The 12,917-nt window shown below is 40.3% G+C and overlaps 1 protein-coding gene across 9 annotated transcripts in view; it reads left to right on the forward strand.

The window, feature by feature from the left end:
- The window catches only part of LOC105471482 (metallophosphoesterase domain containing 2), a 204,548-nt gene that overhangs the window by 88,848 nt on the left and 102,783 nt on the right, over positions 1 to 12,917 (forward strand). For all 9 annotated transcript variants that reach the window (XM_011723960.3, XM_011723957.2, XM_011723961.2 and 6 more), the window contains one exon: positions 3,726 to 3,951. In XM_011723960.3, the coding sequence (XP_011722262.1) occupies positions 3,726 to 3,951 (226 nt within the window). The remainder of the gene's footprint in view (positions 1 to 3,725; positions 3,952 to 12,917) is intronic.

Raw genomic sequence — 12,917 nt, forward strand, 5'->3', positions numbered from 1 at the left:
GAGTGATGGGAAAGTGAAAAGGCAGAAGTGAAGAGAAACTTCCTCCTTCTTTACACATGTGGTTAGAGGATATTTTGCATGTCTTGAAAGGGGCTCGGTTGGAGCCTGGGAGCTAGAGAGGAACCTGGACACATTTTGTGATGGCTGCTTTGGGGAGGTAGTGGCTAGAGTGTGGGGCACTTAGAACTGTCAAGTCACGGTGAGGACCCAGTTGACTTTCAGTTCATGAGTATCTACTTATGTGACACCACTGAGTATCTACTTATGTGACACAGAATAGATAAAACTCAAATAACTGCCTTTATGAGTTTATGGTCTCACTTACATTCTGTAGCTCTAACCTGAGCTGATGAGCAAGTTTTCCACATTTCATTAATTCGCTTGCTACCATAGTCACTTTGTTGTACCTGTAAGTTACCCCTATTTGCTCAGTAATTTTCTTGAAATTACCTCTTATTTTACATATAAAGGTAGAAAAAAGGAAGCTATATATCATTACTTACACTTTTATATTGTATTCGTCCAAACAATGCATTCTTAAAAGTCGTTTTAAAATACAAAACTGTTTGACATTTTGTCAAAGGTTCTTTTCCATTTCATCTAAAATAATCTTGTGTACCATTAGTAGAACATATACCATGCCTTAGGAACGATGAAACTGGTTGGTTGGTAGGGTTCTTTTTTTTTTGTTTCTTTGTTTGTTTTTCTGAGATGAGTTTTGCTCTTGTCACCCAGGCTGGAGTGTAATGGCGCAATCTCGACTCATAGCAGCCTCTACCTCCAGGGTTCAAGCAATTCTTCTGCTACCACGCCCAGCTAATTTTTATATTTTTAGTAGAGATGGGGTTTCACCACGTTGACCAGGCTGATTTCAAACTCCTGACCTCAGGTGATCTGCCTGTCTCGACCTCCCAAAGTGCTGGGATTACAGGTGTGAGCCACCATGCCCGGCCGGTAGAGTTCTTTGGGTCATTCAGAGCAAGAATTTTTTTTTTTTTATGTTAGAGTATATATATGGCCTTGTTTTTTTTTTTTTTGTACAAGCAGGTCAGCTTAGCTGGCATGATGTGAATAAAATGGAAAAAGGCAGGCACCTCTTTGCCTGACAATTTTAAAGTGTTGCTATTTGAATACCAAGAAGTTTGAAGCTGGACTGCAGAGCCTTCCAAATTAATCTAGTCTGGAAAAAAAAAAAAAGAAAACCCACGAAAATGCCATCAAGTAACAGGAGATTTGTCAGCTGCCCTGTTTACACTTTTCATATAAAACATAAAGGTTGGCAGATTATAGATGAAAGGTCAGTTCAGCAAAAAAGAAAATATGTCAGACAATCTCATAACATCGGTAACAGAGGATGGAAGTTGGAAGCTACTATTGGATTCTCAGAAAGAGATGAGTTTGTTGGTGATGTGTAAATATCATCACCTTTTCTGTGGCTCTTCATTTTGGTGGCTACCTTTTTATACTGAGTCTCCAAAATTTGATTTAAAAGACACCAAAGATACTTGTCTTCCTGAGAAAGATTTACTTTGCAGCAGCTTTACTTAAAAAGGAAAAAAAAAAAAAAAAAAAAAAGAAAGAAAAACCCAGTCTGAAGGGGGAAAATATACTTCCTTTGCCATAGTGGCTAGTCTCACCCATGCTGTCCCTGAACCCAAGCCCTAAAACGAGGATAAATTGAGAAACCCAGGCTTCCTCAGGAGCGGCGGCACATAATTAAAGGGTTTACAGTGAGTCCATCATTGTGAATGATTAAAGGGGAACTGGGCAACTACAGTGTGATTTGTACAGGTAAAATCTTTTGCTCCAAGAATCACACAGTAAGGACCTGCCTTGGAAGAGATTGCTATCTGGGAAAACAACTTAGCCTGTTCCAGCTTTGGGAGCACAGGTGATTTGGGGTGGGGAGCAGTATTAGGCTCATAGGGTCACAGAGCCATGATATTAGAGTTGTAGGGCCTCTCACAAATGTCCAGCATGTGCAGTACTGGGAATTTGTGGCCCTATTAACACATCTTTCATCTTCACTTGAAGTTCAGGAATTGTGCAAAATACCACCATTCTATCCAAGCAACATGCTATGTACATCATACTCTTAATTACCAAAATGTGCATTTGAGGGAGGCTTCCTATTCTTTTCTGAATTCTTCATCATAACCTTGCAAATAACTGAGGCCAAAGACATGACATACAGCACTGTGGGCTAGTAGTCAAAGATATCCATTGCTGCTTGGCCTCAGCGTTTCTGGTTTCTTCTCTCTGCAGTGTTGTTTTCTATCAGACTGCTTTCATCTCTCTCAAGCCTCCCCATTATTGCCCAAGCTATATAAGCAATTTTATTATTGTCAGAAATCTAACAATTAATAGCTAAAGAAAAGGCAGTAATTTTACAAAACATGATCTGACAGTCTTGAAAACTGCTTCAATATTAGCAAATACGTTTGTGATGTGCTGCTGAGACTGTGTGGACTTCACAATGTAATCTTTACAGTTTGAATTGCTGAAATCCAAGTGGACTGACGACAGAACTTGCTCCCATCACCTGCCCCACAAAATTCTCTTCCCCACTAAGCTTCCTTAATGAAATCATTGAGACTCTGGCTTGCTGGTAAGGACCAGTTCTTACAACAAGTGTATCCAATTTCCTGCTAGTGGTAACTTTAATTCTTCCTGGAATAGCAGGAAACATTAATTTTGCATCAGATCCATAGGTCTCAGAAAGCTGGAATTATAGGTGCCATTGTCCCACTCTTTTTTTCCTCCAAAATAAAATAAGCAGGAGATGAACAGTGAGGCTTGAGGGATGGGTAGTGACAGCGTAAAGAAAAGAACATTAATTTCAGGTGGGGACAGCTGCCCGGCACTCTCTCCCTTTGGATTTTGGTTCTTATAGCATCACGGTGAGTTATTAATATGTATGACCCGTACTTTATTCAAACATTATAAATCTATGCAGAAGTCTGGTGTTTGGGTTTTCCTTTATAGCTTTCATTCTTCTTCCCAGAATTATCTCATTTTGATCGGGAAACTTTTGCATAAAAAGCACACACCGAGAACTCACATTTCCATACCATAAATATTAAAAGTGGGTTAAGCTTTACAGTTTCTTCTCCCATCCCAATGGGAGGAAAGTTAGCCTTCTAATCAGGGGGCCCTTCCTAATGTTCTTTTTATTCACAACCCAAAAGGTAAACTTAAAATTAGAATTGAAATATGAAATTGTACTATGTGGTTCCTTTCTTGTATGTCAATTATGGAATGTTTGACTATGCCATGTCTTTTGTCTGAAGGATATACTAAAAATCTAGTAGTTATCTGAGTTGTTAAGAATAGTTGGTTAGATTATGTTTTGAGAACCAAACTAGGTCCAGACCTTCTCTTAAGGATCGTGATTAATGTGCTTTTTACTGGATAAATATAAAGTATGGATTCACTACCCTGTGGACTCATCACAATGAATACGTAGCATACAGAAGAGGGAAATGGAACTAGAAAATTTAATGTCTTTTTAGCAACGTTTTAGCTACTTAGCAGCTTCCTATATCCTGTTATTGTCATTTTTGTTAGCATAAAGGACTAATCATAAATTCCAGTTCACATGGAAATGTAAAGGAATGTGTGCGCTATTTCATTTGGGTGAGCTGTCTGCTAATCACATAGTCTCGCCTGTTGTACTTTTGATGGGAAATGAACGTGCTAATTGGTGCTCTTTTTTCTTATTTCAGGAAATCTGCCATATGAATATAAAATAGTGATTGCTGGGAATCATGAACTGACATTTGATAAGGAATTCATGGCAGACCTTGTTAAACAGGACTACTACCGTTTCCCCTCTGTGTCCAAATTGAAACCAGAGGACTTTGACAATGTTCAGTCCCTCCTGACAAACAGTATTTACTTACAAGATTCGGAGGTAACAGTGAAGGGATTCAGGATATACGGTGCACCTTGGTAAGTGATGATTCAAACAGTTTTCCACATTGCTTTTTAGCTCAGTACCGAAAAATCATGGCTCAGACTTAGATGCTTTAAATGAAAATGATTAGGATGGAAGGAAACCTTATTGCTGTATTTCCAACAAAATACATTCTGTACTGCTACAAAATGCAACACTTGTTTTCATTGTGATAGAGATCCCTTTAGGTAAGATCAATGGGAGTTAAGGCTTTCCTAGATATATACAGTCATCCCTCCCTCAGTATCCATTGGGAATTGGCCCAGGACCTCCCGCTGATAACAAAATTCCAGTATGCTCAAGTCTTTTATATAAAATGGTATAGTATTTGCATGTAACCTATGCACATCCTCGTGTATACTTTAAATCGTCTCTAGATTGCTTATATTACCTAATACAATGTAAATATGATATAAATCATTGTTAATACTTCATGGTTTAAGGAACAATGACAGAAAAAATATCTAGCATAGATGTAATCCTTTTTCCAATATTTTCTTTCTTTTTTTCGAGATGGAGTATCTCTCTGTCAGTGAGGCTGGAATGCAGTGGTGTGATTTCAGCTCACTGCAACCTCTGCCTCCCGGGTTCAAGTGATTCTCCTGCCTCAGCCTCCGAAGTAGCTGGGATTACAGGCACACGCCACTGCACCCGGCTAATTTTTATATTTTTAGTAGAGACAGGGTTTCACCATGTTGGCCAACCTGGTCTTGAACTCCTGACCTCAGGTGATTGGCTCGCCTCGGCCTCCCAAAGTGCTGGGATTACAGGCATAAGCCACCGCTCCCGGCCCTTTTTCTAATATTTTCTATCCTTGGTTGGTTAAGTCCCTGGATGTGGAACCGCTGATTATGGAGGGCTGGCTGTATATGTTTATGCTACTGGGGCTGGGTGTATGTCTGTGTGACACAAAAGGATTTGAGAGGAGGTCGCCATGCTACCCTTCACACAGACTCAGCTACTCTGAACATTCCATCAGCTTTAGGTAACTCATTTCCCTCTCATTTTGTACTGGAAGCCGTCATAAAATATCCTGCTTAGATTAGGGTTTCTCAAATCTCTCTACACGTCAGAATTACCGTCTCTGTAGAAATATAGATTTTGAAGCCCTACCTACAGAGACTCTGATTGTCCTTCCTGAGATGAAGCTCAGCAGTTTCTATTTTTTAAAGTTCCGTGGGCAAGACTGATGCACAGGTGGTTTGAAAGTTACTGGTTGAGAAATGGCGCTAGAATTCTCAGAACTAAGCTCTGGAAAACTTGAAACAGGTACATATCCTTGGAAGCCAGACAAGAAGCATGTCAATCTTGACTCTATCATTTGACAGTTGTCAGGTTTTAAAGGAGTTACTTCACAGTGTCTGAGCCTCAGTTTTCATATCTCTAAGATGGTGAAGATGATATCTATTTTAGAGGGTTATGTTGAGGATAAAATAGGTAAAGTTTGCGGTGGACTTTAGAGAATATCGGATAGTTTGCTTAGGATATCAATTATAATTTTTCTGGCCTTAGGCTCTCCCACTAAGTATTTATGTCAACTTAGGCAAGTCATTTAGGCCCTAGAGCAAGTTTTTTTTGTTTTTTGTTTTTTGTTTTTTTTTTAAAATCTTTAAAGTGAGAATGTTAGACTAAATGATTGTCAATCATTCAGGTTCTAGGACTTTTTTTTTTTTGAGGATGTATGTAGAGCAAAACTAACCTGTGTGTGTGTATATAGAACAGAAGAACTCACCTTTACTCACTCAATACAGAAAGTACCCCAGTCCTTCACTAGGAGTTGTGGATAGGACTGGAAACAGACAAGCAGACTGAATTCAGATTGGCCACTTTACTTGACAGTTTGGCTTGTCCTCTGTAAGTTAAAAGGTTGAGATATTTTCTATAATTTTTTTTCTAGCTATACGAGTTGGTATCCAGAAGGACTGATGAATGGGTACAGGAAGTACATCTCTGTTTAAAATCAACCCTGACAATGATTTTGAACTCTTAATTAAGTACTTCCTATATGCCAGGCATTGTCCTATGTTTTTTGTATATGTGTTGTCTCATTTAATCCTCAAAATACCTTTAGGAGATGGGCACTATTCTGATTCTCATTTGGCAGATAAGAAAATCCAGATGCAGAAAAGTTAAGTAATTGCTCAAGAATCGCCACAGATAATAAGAGGTATGATTTGAACCTGGCGAGTCTGATTCCAGGGTATACAGCATGACTGAGGGATGGCGGGGTTGGGGATGTGGTAATTGGTGGTTATAATCTGCAGATCCAGTTTATACCTAGCTTTAGTAAGGTACGTCAATTTATTTTTTTAATGTGTGAGAACGTGGTAAAGGGCAAGAGAATAAACAGCAGAAATCAGTGCTGTCAAACTGTAATCTGGGGTCGTGTAGGATATTGATATTAGCATTTCTGGGTAAAGGGCAGGAGAGAGAGCATTTCCAGCTTCACAGCCCAGTTCTTAATGTCAGTGAAGTAGTTGAGGAATGACCTCTGATTGGCAGAGATGCTCTACATGCAAGTTAAGATCATTGTTTAAAAATAATTTAAGATTACTTTTGAAAAATCCTTAAAAGGTACAGGACATTTAAGGCTATTCCTGAGCAAGCAGGATGTTCAGAGGTCCCTGGATTGATAGTTGCTGAAATGATGACAGCAACAAACTTCCTCCATTATCTGAGCTGATTCAAATCTATTTAGGACAGGGTTCAGCTAAACCAGATTATAGCTGTGATGAATGAGGGAATGATTTTGGTCCTCAGGCAGATCTTGCAGCATCTCAAGAAATTGAACAAACTGACTAATTCAGATATGTGATGTGACAGGGCATGATCTGTTTTTGGTGGTGGTGCAAACTGCAGACAAAGTTTATATCTGAACTGGATTGATATCGTTTAAAATGTTTTAATTTTAATACTGGCAAGGGTAGAAAAGTCAAGAAAATAAGCACTAATCAGTCTTCTGAAATGTTCTCCTAAAGTTGTCATTAGACTTAATGTCTGTTGAGATTTCCACAAAGCTTCAACCATTTCCTATTGAGCATCTCTTTACAATAAGGGAGATCTTTAAATGGTTTTTGCCCCATCCATTGGAATTGTTGATACTTTGTATTTTGACCAAGAATACAGAGGCTGACAAAAAGGATATTTCAGTTTTATCATCTGTTTTTGGGAGGCCTCAGTAGTTTGGATCTCACTGTGAAGATATTTCGTCAAAATTAACATTCCCAGAACTACTGATAATCTGAACATTGATTTAGAAATGTCTGCATTAGCATTTCTGTGCTAGGGAGGAGAGTATTTGCCATCTCTATCACTTATTCAGTGGGACTTTGGTGAGTTTCTTAACATCTGCCTGCCTCTGTTCCTTCTTTAAAATGGGATAAAACATTATGGTTTCATGGTTGTTATGAAGATAGAATTAATGCATCCACAGCACACAGAAGACTTTTTAGCATGGAGTAAGCAGTTGATAAGTGTTAGCTATTACTACTAATAGTGGTGTGTTAGTGTTTCCAAACTATACCTCTGTCAGCCTTCATAAGGAGTGAGATTGGATAAGTTTTAGCCCTATTATTTAGTCAACCCTACTCATTGGGTGACGCTAGGCAAGTCACTTAACTTTTTCATTTAGTTGTAAAACATGAGGAATGAGGTCTTCTCTAATTTCTCTCATATGCCACCCACTTAAATGGTCATCAAAGTAAGAATTTTCAAAAAAATACATATTTGCGAGCATGCTTGAATTACTTCAATGTCTTGTACAATTTTTAACATCTTTTACTATTAAGAATTTGCCCGGTGGCTCACGCCTGTAATCCCAGGCACTTTGGGAGGCCGAGGTGGGCGGATCACGAATTCAGGAGATCTAGACCATCCTGGCTAACATGGTGAAACCCCGTCTCTACTGAAAAAATAGAAAAAATTAGTCAGGCATGGTGGCAGGCGCCTGTAGTCCCAGCTACTCGGGAGGCTGAGGCAGGAGAATGGCGTGAACCCAGGAGGCAGAGCTTGCAGTGAGCCGAGATCGCGCCACTGCACTCCAGCCTGGGAGTTCACACCTATAATCCCAGCACTTTGGGAGGCCGAGGCGGGCAGATCAGGAGGTCAGGAGATCGAGACTATCCTGGCTAACACGGTGTAACTCCGTCTTTGCTAAAAATACAAAAAATTAGCCGGGCGTGGTAACGGGCGCCTGTAGTCCCAGCTACTTGGGAGGCTAAGGCAGGAGAATGGCATGAACCCGGGAGGTGGAGCTTGCAGTGAGCCGAGATTGGGCCACTGCACTCCAGCATGGGGGACAAAGCGAGACTCTGTCTCAACAACAACAACAACAAAAAAAAGAATTTGCCTCAAAGCAATGTTTGGGAGAACTTATACCATAGGTTCTTACCCACTTTTCTCCCTTCAGAAATTAAATTTTTTCCATCTCTGGGATTTACACATAGGTGAGTCCCTGCTTAGTAACCCAGCAGATATTTCAATCGAAAATAATGTAAATTGATGGTCTGATTTCCCTGTTTTTACAGTGACTTTTTTGGAGGAAATATTAAGTTCTGCATTGCTGATAGCACTAGTGGTTTCAAAACTAGAAATCAAAATAAGAACCCTGATATTAAGGATTCACAGGTTTCTCAAAAGTAATTGCCATCAGCCTAGGAAAATAGCTGTAATTCGTGTATTTAGAAAATATGGGTTGTGACCTGGTCTAGCTACAGAAAAAGAATATTAGTCTGTATTCGTTACACGTTCATAACTTGCAACACAGCTGAAAGCTACCTCAAGACTAGAGAGAATTAAAGTAGTGTTTTCTAATTTACAGTTTAACAGGAACTGGTACGTAGAAAATAACTTACAACACACCAGAGCATTCATATATGTCTGCAACCGTAATGTTCTGTAGTGCTTACTAGATCCCCAAGGAAGAGGCTTTGAATGTGGTTTGATGGGTCTGGGAAAATTCAGTGGCCTAAACTGAAGATGTTGTAAGTGGGATGCCAGATCTGAAAGGAAAGAGGCTCCCTCAGATGGGAGGGCAAGAGTCGATGGATTATCTGGGGGCACCCTTACCTCAGGAGGCCTTAAGGCAGGTTTTATGGCATCTGTATATATTCCTTCACCATCTCATTCTTCCAAGAATCTGGAATAAAGGCATCAGGCATCTTTTTAACAGTTCAGCCACAGATTTGCTTCACTTCTGCTATTGTCGTTATTTTCTCATTCTTTTTCGGAGTGCAGGAGAAGAAGGTTTTGTGTTGTCAGGCAGGTGGGTCAGCCTCATACTTACTTCGTACCATGGGAGAGCTTGTGGATTGCTTGCATACCTAAAATTGATTCTCTGCCACCAGTGGTGCCCAATTTTGTCTTTGTGACTCACTCTCAGCACTGTAACATCTTTCCCAAACGCTGAGTGTGGTTAGAAAGGGGACAAAATTCTAATCTGTCAAATATTAGCCACCGTGGTAACTAATGGCATGTCTGGCCAGAGTAGAGGGAAGGTAGAATTTTGAAATCATTTTTGTATTTTTGATTACTGACTCTGTAGCCAGCTTTTTAACACAAGCAGTTTGGGGTAAACTCACTCGTGGGACTTAGTTTTGATATTAAGATGCTGTGCAGGGAAAAAAAAAAAAAAAATCCACATACTAATTGATCAGCAGCCAAGCTGCAGAAAGTGAAAGGTGTATATTGTGCCGACTGAAGCAGAGCAGTTGTATTGTTCAGCGAAAGCCCGCACCTTGTTCTTCTCTTGAACAGAAATACAGAGCTGGTCTCCTGTGGCTTTTAATGAATATGAGTGGGGCTTTCCGATGTCCAGGAATTTGATCTCTAGGCTGACCAAGGGGTCAGCAACAAAGAGCACATTTTTTCACGTTAGAGTGGACCCAGGTGTAATTTGTCAGATTTAGTAACTGTGGAGGAAGTGCCTTAACTTCTCCAGCAGGAAAATTAGATCAGGCCTAGGCAGTGCAATTCTAAAATGGCTGAAATAGGAAGAGAAAGTCCGTTGAGTCGCTTTTTCAAAGGAAGTGTGAGCAAGATTTGTTTTCCCTTCCTCTCTTCCCCTCATTTCCTATCATAACCATGTTGAATTCATTCATTCATTTAGATGTAATTTTCTCAGCATTTTTCAAAGTGGGAGTTGAGTGTTGATTTCACTCTCTGCAGCATTTCTAATTGTGTTTGCACACAAATAGCTACAAGGTTGCTCACATTTCCCTTGTTCTGATCAGTGCAATAGTAGTACTTTATGTTTACTCTGTCAGAAAAGTGTCAGATGTTTTTATTTCCAATTATAAGTTTTGTAATGCATCATGTATTTTGCTGACAGTCTTCAAGTTCTTGAAATAGCAAACAAATTAACAGCAGATATTGAATGAGAGGATTAGAAAACCAATTGGCAACTCACATGATAGAATTCAGATACAGGGATGGGTGGAATGGGCTCATTTATTTTATTTTCTCAGTCATACTTTGTAATTAACTTGGGCAAAAAAAAAAAAAGTAGAAGAAGAAGAAAAAAGAAAAGAAAGAAACAGCTCCCTGTTCAGGAGAAAAATCCTTTGGCACTAAAGAATGAGACTATGCAAACAATATTGGTTCTGTACCATGTTTTCAGGGATTTCAGCTTTTATTCAGGAGGGTTCAGAAAGGTATTGGCAGAGAAAAAGGTCTTGTGTGTGTGTGTGTTAAACAAATATGCACTCTGCTCTTACATGATTCTGTTTAAAGGCCCAGGGTAACATTTCATTTTTCTTGGCACAGGGCCCATAGACTCTCCCATTATGAAACCTATGGCTGTTCTGCCCTAGTCTAGAGTTACAGGGCTCTGTTTACATTTTTGCCTGTTTCAGAATGCAGCTGACTGCTCTTAAAGCTGGGATCAGATTCACTTCTGGTTTAACAACTGCCCTGTTTAGGAGAAAGCAAAACCGATCACTTTGCTTCCTACCTCCCCATTGATGACCAAATCAGTAAATACCATTTCCAAAGCCAGTTTATGCAGAGCTGGTCATGTGGGATCTCACTCGCCCCTTTCTGCCAGCTCTGTCCAACTCAGCCTTCAAAGCCTGCTGGGTGCCTTTATGTGATGTGTTGGTGGTGGTTGTATGGAAGAATGTGGAGGTGCTAAAGAAGTATTTGTCTGCATTCAATTATGCTTCATAGCAACCGTTGGCATAATTTATATTTTTGCCTGCACATTCTGAGAGAGCAACTCGGCAAACAACAATAATAAATTTACATTTGGATGGTATATTTCACTCAGAGAACTTTCGTATGTATTATCTCATTCGGGGCTGATAACAATTCTTTAACCAGGGCATGTATTACTAATAATAATTAACAATAGCCAGCATTTACAAGTGTTTATGTGTCAGCTGCTGTTCATTATTGCCTCCTTTTGACAGAGACCAACAAAGAGAGTTTTTGATAGAGAAAGTGACTTGCCCAAAGCTACAGACTTAATTTGAGGACAAAATAGGACTAGAATCCAGGCTTCCTTTGTGGAGTTTGCTAGACTAAACCAGGATATCCTAGATGTCTGTCTACTCCTTGGCCTGAGCAACTCAGGAAGTAGCTGCTTTTCATCTTAGAAGACCTGGCCGTTTTCATCTAGTTGCAAAAAAGGTGTACAGATATCCAGGCCAGCACCCTTCAGGGGCTCTCAGGATTAAGTGGTGAGGTGTGCTTCTAGGGGAAAATAGGATCACTGAGGGAAGACCAAAAACAAGTGACCCAGAGACTAGGATTCTAAAAAAATATATTGGCCAGGTACAGTGGCTTGTGCCTGTAATCCCAACACTTTGGGAGGTTGAGGTGGGAGGATCACTTGAGCTTAGGACTTTGAGACCAGACTGGGCAACATAGTGAGGCCTCATTTCTACAAAATTAAAAAAATTAGCCAGGTGTGGTGGTGTGTGCTTGTATTCCCAGCTACTTGAGAGGCTGAGGCAGGAGGATTGCTGAGTCTGGGAGGTCGATGTTGCAATAAGCCGTGAGCACACTCCTGCACTCAGCCTGGGTGACAGAGTGACACCCTGTCTCTCACACACATAAATTTGTGTCTTAATGTGTTATAAGGCATGAGTCAGCTCCTGCTGTTCCTGCACCACAGAGCCAACTTCCTCCACAACACATATCAGGAGGCAAGTATAGGTTGCATGTGAGTTTTTCTCTCTGAAGAACCATGCAGTGGAGAGAGAGCAGCCCTGGGCATATGCACCAAGAGGGAATTGCTGGCAATGTACTTCTGCTGCAGTCAGACCTGCCATGGGCCCACACTGTGCTCCACAGAAGACCTGGACCTCCACTTTGGGATATGGCTGACTGGCTGCTGGGTGTTCTTTCATTTTCTCCTGCTACACTAATAGGCTGCTTTTAATCCAGAGTTACTGCTGGTGGATAGAAAGAGAGTATCAAGTGATTACAAGCTCCATCAGAGCAGGGACCTGTACTTTGTCCTCTACGCATACCCTACGCAAGCTCAGTGCCTGGCACATAGTAGATGCTCAGTCCCTGTCTTCTGAATGAATGAATGAATGAATGAATGAATGAATCAGGATGGTGGTAGTAGAGATAGGTCTCTGACTGGTGAACTGAGGATTTACACAGAGTAGACACCCAGTGACAAAAGGAAAGAAAGTATTTCCAATACAAAGTCAGGCACAGTCATACAAAATGGAAGACTAGAGATGACAGAGCAAAAAGGAACCAAGCAAAGCCCTAAATGATGTCCATGGGCTTTAATAACATGTGTAACAAGGTACATATACCTAGATTTTTCCTGAACACTCAGAAATCTAGCATCTCTCCAGGTGAGCGTGGTTTAATAAAAGTGAGAAATGGGAGTAGGACAAACCTCACGTTAAACCTCATAGTAAGGCAGTGAGAGTTTTCAAAGAAAGCCTCCATCGGTAATTTTAGGCTCTTTGGTATCATTTCTTCAGCTCAGATACCTTATTCC

The sequence above is a fragment of the Macaca nemestrina genome, chromosome 12, assembly GCF_043159975.1.
Source record: "Macaca nemestrina isolate mMacNem1 chromosome 12, mMacNem.hap1, whole genome shotgun sequence".
Lineage (NCBI taxonomy): Eukaryota > Metazoa > Chordata > Mammalia > Primates > Cercopithecidae > Macaca > Macaca nemestrina.